Here is a 10928-nt window from a genome sequence, read left to right as displayed (position 1 = left end):
GAGGCACTGGGAGAGAGAGAGGGAGGCAGTGTGGGCTAGTGGTTAGAGCTGAGGCACTGGGAGAGAGAGAGGGAGGCAGTGTGGGCTAGTGGTTAGAGCTGAGGCACTGGGAGAGAGGGAGAGAGGCAGTGTGGGCTAGTGGTTAGAGCTGAGGCACTGGGAGAGAGGGAGGCAGTGTGGGCTAGTGGTTAGAGCTGAGGCACTGGGAGAGAGAAAGGGAGGCAGTGTGGGCTAGTGGTTAGAGCTGAAGCACTGGGAGAGAGGGAGGCAGTGTGGGCTAGTGGTTAGAGCTGAGGCACTGGGAGAGAGGGAGGCAGTGTGGGCTAGTGGTTAGAGCTGAGGCACTGGGAGAGAGGGAGAGAGGCAGTGTGGGCTAGTGGTTAGAGCTGAGGCACTGGGAGAGAGAGAGGCAGTGTGGGCTAGTGGTTAGAGCTGAGGCACTGGGAGAGAGGGAGGGGGCAGTGTGGGCTAGTGGTTAGAGCTGAGGAACTGGGAGAGAGGGAGAGAGGCAGTGTGGGCTAGTGGTTAGAGCTGAGACACTGGGAGAGAGAGAGAGGCAGTGTGGGCTAGTGGTTAGAGCTGAGGCACTGGGAGAGAGGGAGGGGGCAGTGTGGGCTAGTGGTTAGAGCTGAGACACTGGGAGAGAGAGAGAGGCAGTGTGGGCTAGTGGTTAGAGCTGAGGCACTGGGAGAGAGGGAGGGGGCAGTGTGGGCTAGTGGTTAGAGCTGAGGCACTGGGAGAGAGAGAGGGAGGCAGTGTGGGCTAGTGGTTAGAGCTGAGGCACTGGGAGAGAGAGAGGGAGGCAGTGTGGGCTAGTGGTTAGAGCTGAGGCACTGGGAGAGAGGGAGGCAGTGTGGGCTAGTGGTTAGAGCTGAGGCACTGGGAGAGAGAGAGGGAGGCAGTGTGGGCTAGTGGTTAGAGCTGAGGCACTGGGAGAGAGGGAGGCAGTGTGGGCTAGTGGTTAGAGCTGAGGCACTGGGAGAGAGGGAGGCAGTGTGGGCTAGTGGTTAGAGCTGAGGCACTGGGAGAGAGGGAGAGAGGCAGTGTGGGCTAGTGGTTAGAGCTGAGGCACTGGGAGAGAGGGAGGCAGTGTGGGCTAGTGGTTAGAGCTGAGGCACTGGGAGAGAGAGAGAGAGGCAGTGTGGGCTAGTGGTTAGAGCTGAGGCACTGGGAGAGAGGGAGGCAGTGTGGGCTAGTGGTTAGAGCTGAGGCACTGGGAGAGAGGGAGAGAGGCAGTGTGGGCTAGTGGTTAGAGCTGAGGAACTGGGAGAGAGGGAGAGAGGCAGTGTGGGCTAGTGGTTAGAGCTGAGGCACTGGGAGAGAGGGAGGGGGCAGTGTGGGCTAGTGGTTAGAGCTGAGGCACCGGGAGAGAGGGAGGCAGTGTGGGCTAGTGGTTAGAGCTGAGGCACTGGGAGAGAGGGAGGCAGTGTGGGCTAGTGGTTAGAGCTGAGGCACTGGGAGAGAGGGAGGCAGTGTGGGCTAGTGGTTAGAGCTGAGGCACTGGGAGAGAGGGAGGCAGTGTGGGCTAGTGGTTAGAGCTGAGGCACTGGGAGAGAGGGAGGGGGCAGTGTGGGCTAGTGGTTAGAGCTGAGGCACTGGGAGAGAGGGAGGCAGTGTGGGCTAGTGGTTAGAGCTGAGGCACTGGGAGAGAGGGAGGCAGTGTGGGCTAGTGGTTAGAGCTGAGGCACTGGGAGAGAGGGAGGCAGTGTGGGCTAGTGGTTAGAGCTGAGGCACTGGGAGAGAGGGAGGCAGTGTGGGCTAGTGGTTAGAGCTGAGGCACTGGGAGAGAGGGAGGGGGCAGTGTGGGCTAGTGGTTAGAGCTGAGGAACTGGGAGAGGCAGGCTGAGGAGTTATGTGGGGCTCCGGAGTCCCCTTGTGTTAATGAGTAACATGCTAACCCCTGTCCTCCTTCCAAAGTCCAGGAAGATGGGACAGAGATAACACTTCAGAAACATGATGTCCCGGAGTCGAGGTCCAACGACATGCCCACTCCCAGCCTTGATATTCCCAGGCAAAGTCTGAAAACCTGGACAGGACTCATCTAGCATTCTGGACTGATGGTCCACCTTTCTGTCACCTTACACACATACAACCGACTGCTCTAACCTCACACTTCTCCCCACACACGGCAACTATCGAAAAGACAGAAAGAGTACATCTAAGATCAGATCAGATCCCTTTCCTGTCCCTGTACAATCAAGATCAGATCTCTTTCCTGTCTCTGTACAATCAAGATCAGATCTCTTTCCTGTCTCTGTACAATCAAGATCAGATCTCTTTCCTGTCCCTGTACGATCAAGATCAGATCTCTTTCCTGTCCCTGTACAATCAAGATCAGATCTCTCTCCTGTCCCTGTACAATCAAGATCAGATCTCTTTCCTGTCTCTGTACAATCAAGATCAGATCTCTTTCCTGTCCCTGTACGATCAAGATCAGATCTCTTTCCTGTCTCTGTACAGTCTCCTGCATCAGGAATGTGTCTCTTCTCAGACCCCAGCTTGCTCTCCAGGAGACACACACACAGAGAGAGAAGCCCTCCAGCGCCGGCGTGCCGACCACCCGCAGGCGCCTGCCACACGCCACGCCCTCGCCGGCCTCGCCGCGCCCCGCCGGGCGCCCCGCCGCCCCCAACTCCTCGTGGCCCAGGAGGGTGTTTCCCGAGGAGCTCTTCCCCGCGCCCCGCGGCCCAGGAGCACGAGGCGCAAACCCACCACGTCCGGACTCCACTGCTGGAGACTGAGAGAGGAGAGGGGGACAGGGTCAGGGGGGGACAGGGTCGGGAGAGGGACAGGGTCAGAGGCCGCGGGGGGACAGGGTCAGGGGGGAAGAGGGTCAGAGGGGGACAGGGTCAGGGGGGACAGGGTCAGAGGGGGACAGGGTCAGAGGGGGACAGGGTCAGGGGGGAGAGGGTCAGGGGGGGACAGGGTCAGAGGGGGACAGGGTCGGGAGAGGGACAGGGTCAGAGGCCGCGGTGGGACAGGGTCAGGGGGGAAGAGGGTCAGAGGGGGACAGGGTCAGGGGGGAGAGGGTCAGGGGGGGACAGGGTCAGAGGGGGACAGGGTCAGAGGGGGACAGGGTCAGAGGCCGCGGGGGGAGGGGGTCAAGGGGGGACAGGGTCGGGAGGGGGAGGGTCAGGGGGGGACAGGGTCAGAGGGGGACAGGGTCAGGGGGGAAGAGGGTCAGGGGGGAAGAGGGTCAGAGGGGGACAGGGTCAGGGGGGGACAGGGTCAGAGGGGGACAGGGTCGGGAGGGGGACAGGGTCAGGGGGGAAGAGGGTCAGAGGGGGACAGGGTCAGAGGGGGACAGGGTCAGAGGGGGACAGGGTCAGGGGGGAAGAGGGTCAGAGGGGGACAGGGTCAGGGGGGACAAGGTCAGGGGGGGAGAGGGTCAGGGGGGAAGAGGGTCAGAGGGGGACAGGGTCAGGGGGGACAGGGTCAGGGGGGGACAGGGTCAGAGGGGGACAGGGTCGGGAGGGGGAGGGTCAGAGGGGGACAGGGTCAGGGGGGACAGGGTCGGGGGGGAGAGGGTCAGAGGGGGACAGGGTCAGAGGGGGACAGGGTCAGGGGGGGACAGGGTCAGAGGGGGACAGGGTCGGGAGGGGGAGGGTCAGAGGGGGACAGGGTCGGGAGGGGGAGGGTCAGAGGGGGACAGGGTCGGGGGGGAGAGGGTCAGAGGGGGACAGGGTCAGAGGGGGACAGGGTCAGAGGGGGACAGGGTCAGGGGGGAAGAGGGTCAGAGGGGGACAGGGTCAGAGGGGGACAGGGTCGGGAGGGGGAGGGTCAGAGGGGGACAGGGTCGGGAGGGGGAGGGTCAGAGGGGGACAGGGTCGGGGGGGACAGGGTCAGAGGGGGACAGGGTCAGAGGGGGACAGGGTCAGAGGGGGACAGGGTCAGGGGGGGACAGGGTCAGAGGGGGACAGGGTCAGGGGGGGACAGGGTCAGAGGGGGACAGGGTCGGGAGGGGGAGGGTCAGAGGGGGACAGGGTCGGGAGGGGGACAGGGTCGGGGGGGAGAGGGTCGGGGGGGAGAGGGTCAGAGGGGGACAGGGTCAGAGGGGGACAGGGTCAGAGGGGGACAGGGTCAGGGGGGACAGGGTCAGAGGGGGACAGGGTCAGGGGGGGAGAGGGTCAGAGGGGGGCAGGGTCAGGGGGGGACAGGGTCGGGAGGGGGAGGGTCAGAGGGGGACAGGGTCAGGGGGGACAGGGTCGGGGGGGAGAGGGTCAGAGGGGGACAGGGTCAGAGGGGGACAGGGTCAGAGGGGGACAGGGTCGGGAGGGGGAGGGTCAGAGGGGGACAGGGTCGGGAGGGGGAGGGTCAGAGGGGGACAGGGTCGGGGGGGAGAGGGTCAGAGGGGGACAGGGTCAGAGGGGGACAGGGTCAGAGGGGGACAGGGTCAGGGGGGAAGAGGGTCAGAGGGGGACAGGGTCAGAGGGGGACAGGGTCGGGAGGGGGAGGGTCAGAGGGGGACAGGGTCGGGAGGGGGAGGGTCAGAGGGGGACAGGGTCGGGGGGGACAGGGTCAGAGGGGGACAGGGTCAGAGGGGGACAGGGTCAGAGGGGGACAGGGTCAGGGGGGGACAGGGTCAGAGGGGGACAGGGTCGGGAGGGGGAGGGTCAGAGGGGGACAGGGTCGGGAGGGGGACAGGGTCGGGAGGGGGACAGGGTCGGGGGGGAGAGGGTCAGAGGGGGACAGGGTCAGAGGGGGACAGGGTCAGAGGGGGACAGGGTCAGGGGGGACAGGGTCAGAGGGGGACAGGGTCAGGGGGGGAGAGGGTCAGAGGGGGGCAGGGTCAGGGGGAGACAGGGTCAGAGGGGGACAGGGTCAGAGGGGGACAGGGTCAGAGGGGGGCAGGGTCAGGGGGAGACAGGGTCAGAGGGGGACAGGGTCAGAGGGGGACAGGGTCAGGGGGGGACAGGGTCGAGGGGGACAGGGTCAGAGGGGACAGGGTCAGGGGGGGACAGGGTCAGAGGGGGAAGAGGGTCAGAGGGGGACAGGGTCAGGGGGGGACAGGGTCAGAGGGGGAAGAGGGTCAGGGGGGACAGGGACAGGGGGGGACAGGGTCAGAGGGGGAAGAGGGTCAGGGGGGACAGGGTCAGGGGGGGACAGGGTCGGGAGGGGGACAGGGTCAGGGGGGACAGGGTCAGGGGGGGACAGGGTCAGAGGGGGAAGAGGGTCAGGGGGGACAGGGTCAGGGGGGGACAGGGTCAGAGGGGGACAGGGTCGGGAGGGGGAGGGTCAGGGGGGGACAGGGTCGGGAGGGGGAGAGGGTCAGAGGGGGACAGGGTCAGGGGGGGACAGGGTCAGGGGGGGAGAGGGTCAGAGGGGGACAGGGTCAGGGGGGGAAGAGGGTCAGAGGGGGACAGGGTCAGAGGGGGAGAGGGTCAGAGGGGGACAGGGACAGGGGGGGACAGGGTCAGAGGGGGAAGAGGGTCAGGGGGGACAGGGACAGGGGGGGACAGGGTCAGAGGGGGAAGAGGGTCAGGGGGGACAGGGTCAGGGGGGGACAGGGTCGGGAGGGGGACAGGGTCAGGGGGGACAGGGTCAGGGGGGGACAGGGTCAGAGGGGGAAGAGGGTCAGGGGGGACAGGGTCAGGGGGGGACAGGGTCAGAGGGGGACAGGGTCGGGAGGGGGAGGGTCAGGGGGGGACAGGGTCGGGAGGGGGACAGGGTCAGGGGGGGAGAGGGTCAGAGGGGGACAGGGTCAGGGGGGGAAGAGGGTCAGAGGGGGACAGGGTCAGAGGGGGAGAGGGTCAGAGGGGGACAGGGACAGGGGGGGACAGGGTCGGGAGGGGGAGGGTCAGGGGGGACAGGGTCAGGGGGGAAGAGGGTCAGGGGGGACAGGGTCAGGGGGGGAAGAGGGTCAGAGGGGGACAGGGTCAGGGGGGGAAGAGGGTCAGAGGGGGACAGGGTCAGAGGGGGACAGGGTCAGGGGGGGACAGGGTCAGAGGCCGCGGGGGGAGGGGGTCAGGGGGGGACAGGGTCAGGGGGGGAGAGGGTCAGAGGGGGACAGGGTCAGAGGGGGACAGGGTCAGGGGGGGACAGGGTCAGAGGCCGCGGGGGGAGGGGGTCAGGGGGGGACAGGGTCAGGGGGGGAGAGGGTCAGAGGGGGACAGGGTCGGGAGGGGGAGGGTCAGGGGGGACAGGGTCAGGGGGGAAGAGGGTCAGGGGGGGAGAGGGTCAGGGGGGGACAGGGTCAGGGGGGAAGAGGGTCAGGGGGGGACAGGGTCAGAGGCCGCGGGGGGACACCCACAGTGTGCACAGCTGAACCTCGGCGCCTTCTGACAGCTTTCTCATACGACCCCCTGACCAAAGAGGCCTTCAGCGACTCACGAGCCCAGAGTCCGCAGGCCGGTGATGACGTCTCGGGAACCCAGTGACGTCACAGCCTCGCGAAACGGTCCGGAGTCCCGAACGCAGCCCACGGGCGGGCGAGAGCTCGGGAGGACCGGGGTGCGGCGCGGCCCTTCCTGCTCACTAGTCCCCAGGAGGACCGGCGGGACCAAATGGCGTTTGTTCCGAGAACTCAGCACTGGCGATGAGAGCTAAACCTTTGCGTGCAGAACACGAGAAGACGATAAATAAGATTAATAAATAATAATAATAATAATAATAATAATAATAATAAACTTTATTTATAAAGAACCTTCCATGCAAACAGCAGCTCAAAGTGCTTTATAGTAAGTAGTTTATAATAAGAAAACTGGTGGGTATGAGGCGAAAGGTGAAAACCACCTTCGCTTGCAGTCCACAGAACTGTGGAGAACAGAAGATATTCTGTTCGATATTTAGCCGTCCGGATCGGCCATTTCTAATATTTAATCATCTCGGCTTTGCTGCCTGCAGAACTGCCCCTGCTGCCAGAGCCACTAGGAAACCAAGATCAACGGCGACTTCCAAACGGCACCCTGTGAGCCCATCGCCGTCCTCAGGCCTCCTCCTACAGCTGACGCCGGATATACTGGCACCCTAGATGTCAAACACCTTCACTCGCTAATGCCTTTAATAATAATAATAATAAAAATAATAAAAATAATAATAATAATAATAATAATAATAATAATAATAATATCCTTACACCTCCATAGCTCTTCCTGCACACTCCATTCCCAGCGCTGTACAGTAATGGGGATCCCCCCCACCCCCCACTCCAGTGTGTCGCCCCACCTGGATGATTAGTCCTGTGTATTTGCCCCCCCAGAGCCCCAGGAAAGATCTCAGGGGGGGACCAACCGAGCTCAAAGAAAGGACCAGCTGCTCTACTGCCAGCCCTGAGCGGTCCGCTCTCCCAGCATGCCCTCTCTCACCGCGGACACCTCGCGGGACCGGGCCCGCGGAAGACCGAGGGCCCCCGTCGGCAGGGAGGCCCCGGGGTAGTGTGGGTAATCTGGGAACGGGGACGTTCGTGATCCGACTCACAGTTTCAGTAAGTATCTCTGCTGCAGTGCCTTCCTCTGCCTCGGTCTTCTCCGCGGTCGCTGGCTTCCCGGACAGCCGGTAAGGACAGTCCAGAGGGGCGGGGGCAGAAATGCATACACCTCCCGAATGATTACACCTTTTGGCACTCTCTTCAAGATGATGAAGAGCAAAATCCCCAAGAGAGAAACCTGCAGGGACAGAGAAGAAGGGGTATGATTATTCAGCCAGGACAAAGGCTTATTAGAGTCACTGCAATTTGAGTAACGTATAATAGCAGCAACCTGACTCTCATACTGACCCGCTGTGATCCAGCAGAACTCAGTACTGAAGATACTGGGCCCAGTAGGACTGACCCGCTGTGATCCAGCAGAACTCAGTACTGAAGATACTGGGCCCAGTAGGACTGACCCGCTGTGATGAAGTACAGGCTGACCCGCTGTGATCCAGCAGAACTCAGTACTGCAGTATCTGACAGGTACTGTGGTCACTGAGCCTGTCCTCTCAGGACAGTTAGATCTGTCTGTGTCCAGTGTCTGTGTCCAGGCAGTGGTCACTGAGCCTGTCCTCTCTGGACAGCCAGGTCTGCCTGTGTCCAGTTTCTATGGCCAAGCTGTGGTCACTGAGCCTGTCCTTTCTGGACAGCCAGGTCTGTCTGTGTCCAGTTTCTATGGCCAGGCTGTGGTCACTGAGCCTGTCCTCTCTGGACAGCCAGGTCTGCCTGTGTCCAGTTTCTATGGCCAGGCTGTGGTCACTGAGCCTGTCCTCTCTGGACAGCCAGGTCTGTCTGTGTCCAGTTTCTATGGCCAGGCTGTGGTCACTGAGCCTGTCCTTTCTGGACAGCCAGGTCTGCCTGTGTCCAGTGTCTGTGTCCAGACTGTGGTCACTGAGCCTGTCCTCTCTGGACAGCCAGGTCTGCCTGTGTCCAGTTTCTATGGCCAGGCTGTGGTCACTGAGCCTGTCCTCTCTGGACAGCCAGGTCTGTCTGTGTCCAGTTTCTATGGCCAGGCTGTGGTCACTGAGCCTGTCCTCTCTGGACAGCCAGGTCTGCCTGTGTCCAGTTTCTATGGCCAGGCTGTGGTCACTGAGCCTGTCCTTTCTGGACAGCCAGGTCTGCCTGTGTCCAGTGTCTGTGTCCAGACTGTGGTCACTGAGCCTGTCCTCTCTGGACAGCCAGGTCTGCCTGTGTCCTGTTTCTATGGCCAGGCTGTGGTCACTGAGCCTGTCCTCTCTGGACAGCCAGGTGTGTCTGTGTCCAGTTTCTATGGCCAGGCTGTGGTCACTGAGCCTGTACTTCCTCAGGCTCTGTTGCTCTGTGTTGTGTTTCCCTGTGCTCTCTCTCTCCAGTGTAATCTGATACCTCAGGGAAAATAAACAAATCCAGGCCTGTGGGAGTGACACGCACTCCGGAGTGTCATGCCAGGGAAAGACTGAGTCCAAGACGGAATCCCTGTGTGTCAGCATTCCGATGGAATACTCCCTGCAGGGCATTCCGATGGAATACTCCGGGGAAACCACAGGTCCAAAATGGAATCTGTGTGTGTCAGCACACACCCGCCCACTCTCCCTTCCGATTGGCTGTGCCTGGCAAAGAATTCCCATGGGTGTGGGGAGGGATGCCCACTGGGAAGCCTGTGCAGGGGTTAGAGGCGTCACAGTGCAGTCCAGTGAGGGCCTGAGACGGGTTTTAATCTGTGATGAACATGGCTAGTTCCTGTGAACACTGAAGGAGACACACGAGGTGCGTTTCCCACACTGAAGGAGACACACAGGGTGTGTTTTCCACACTAAAGGAGAAACCCTAGGTGCGTTTCCCACACTGAAGGAGACACACAGGGTGTATTTCTTACAGTGAAGGAGACACACAAGATGTGTTTCCCACACTGAAGGGGACACACGAGGTGCATTTCCCACAGTGCAGAAGACACACAAGGTGCAGGAGACACAAGGTGTGTTTCCCACAGTGTCCTGAGCTGCAGCAGGGTTACAGGGGGTTAAACTCCCAGCCAGTCATGGTCTCCCTGTGTTAATATCATGAGTGGGGGTTCATGAGTGACCATTCCACTGGTGGTCGGTGGCTTTTTCTCCCAGCTCAGTACTCCTGAATCATATTTCTGTTCTATATTTCTGAGTCTACACAGATCTGAGTGAAAGAGAATGACAGAGCGGTGAGTTTTGTGTTTTGTGTTCTCATTCCTTGATGTGCGGTTTGTTGGGCTCCTGGGTCACAGTGGGTGCTAAATGAGGCCAAAGTCCGTGCAGTTACACCTGTCACTCACTAGATGGCGCTGTGACATTTAAAGTCCTCATTAACTCCTGAATAACCACGCCGGACCAAGAACTTTTCCAATCCGTCTCCCCCTCTCTCTCTCTCTCTCTCTCTCAATTCAATTCAATTCAATTCAAGGTGCTTTATTAGCATGACCGATGGGTACAATCAGTGTTGCCAAAGCAAATAAAATAATAAAATTAACATAGAACAAAACAAAAAATAGAAGTAAAATAAAATCTACAGACATGTTACAGACATTTACAACAAAGACATATTATATAATATCGACATATACTGTAGGCGGCTGGAGCATTATTGGGAGACGGACTCACTGTTCCTCAGGCTGTGACAGGAGATCACATACTGGGCTGCCAGATCAACTGAGTTCCCTCCTCCCTCTCCCAGTAGGATTGGGACCTGTTGTGGTTTTGGCAGGTGTGGGAACTCTGGGATTAGATTTCTGAATTTCGGGAAGAATGTTTCTCTAATCCCAGAGTATCTGTCACAGTGCAGTAGGAAGTACACCTCTGTCTCTATTTCTCCCTGCTGGCAGTGGGGTCACAGCCTGTCCTCTCTGGGCAGCCAGGTCTGCCTGTGTCGCCCAGTTTCTATGGCCAGGTTGTGGTCACTGAGCCTGTACTTCGTCAGGGTCTGTTTCTGTTTGTTATTTTTTATTTTGGTCAAATATTCAGCTAGTGTGTATTGTCTGTTTAAGGTTCTGTAGCATTCCAGTTTATGTTGTGTTTGTGTGTGTGTGTCCCAGTGTGTGAGATATTACTGTTTGATCTGTGCTGTGATGTGGTTGAGTCTGGGTTGTGGTGCTCTAGCAGTGCTGTCCTGAGGCTGGTTAGTGTTGGTGTGGCTCAGGTCGGTGAGCCTCAGGACCAGCTGGCTCAGGGGGCTCTGTTTTGGGCTCAGCTCTTGGCTCAGCAGGGCTTTGTGGTGGTAGGAATTTTGGTCACTGTTTTTTAGGTGTAGCCAATACTTTAATATTCTTTTCTGTATGTTTATCAATAGTGGGTACTGGCCTAATTCGGCCCTGCACCCGTTGTTAGGAGTTTTTCTCTGCACACGGAGGATGATTCTACAGATCTCCATGTGCAGAGTTTCTGTGGGGTGTTTGTCCCATTGGGTGTAATCCTGGTCTGTGAGGGGACCCCACACTTCACTGCCGTATAGGGCAATGGGTTGGATTACACTTTCAAATATTTGGAGCCAGATTCTTGTTGGTGGGTTGATGTTG

General features: G+C 59.7%; 1 protein-coding gene across 1 annotated transcript; it reads right to left on the bottom strand.

Moving 5' to 3' along the window:
• Nucleotides 1-6331: 6331 nt before the first annotated feature.
• On the bottom strand, nt 6332-10928 carry LOC148660353 (uncharacterized). Its single transcript, XM_088634236.1, has 2 exons — nt 7417-10928; nt 6332-6548 (listed from the first exon to the last, which is right to left on the bottom strand). The coding sequence occupies exon 1, from the start codon at nt 9013-9015 to the stop codon at nt 7927-7929; it is 1089 nt and encodes a 362-aa protein (XP_088490362.1). The 5' UTR covers nt 9016-10928; the 3' UTR covers nt 6332-6548; nt 7417-7926.

This window comes from Lepisosteus platostomus, chromosome 6 (genome assembly GCF_059453375.1).
Source record: "Lepisosteus platostomus isolate fLepPlt1 chromosome 6, fLepPlt1.hap1, whole genome shotgun sequence".
Taxonomy (NCBI): Eukaryota; Metazoa; Chordata; class Actinopteri; order Semionotiformes; family Lepisosteidae; genus Lepisosteus; species Lepisosteus platostomus.
The sequence above is the reverse complement of the archived record's forward strand: the minus strand, read 5'-3'. Positions and strand labels throughout refer to the sequence as shown.

What these genes read in the sequence shown, in the direction of transcription:
- LOC148660353 (XM_088634236.1), bottom strand. Translation starts at nt 9,015, where the DNA reads ATGGGAATTCTTTGCCAGGCACAGCCAATCGGAAGGGAGAGTGGGCGG.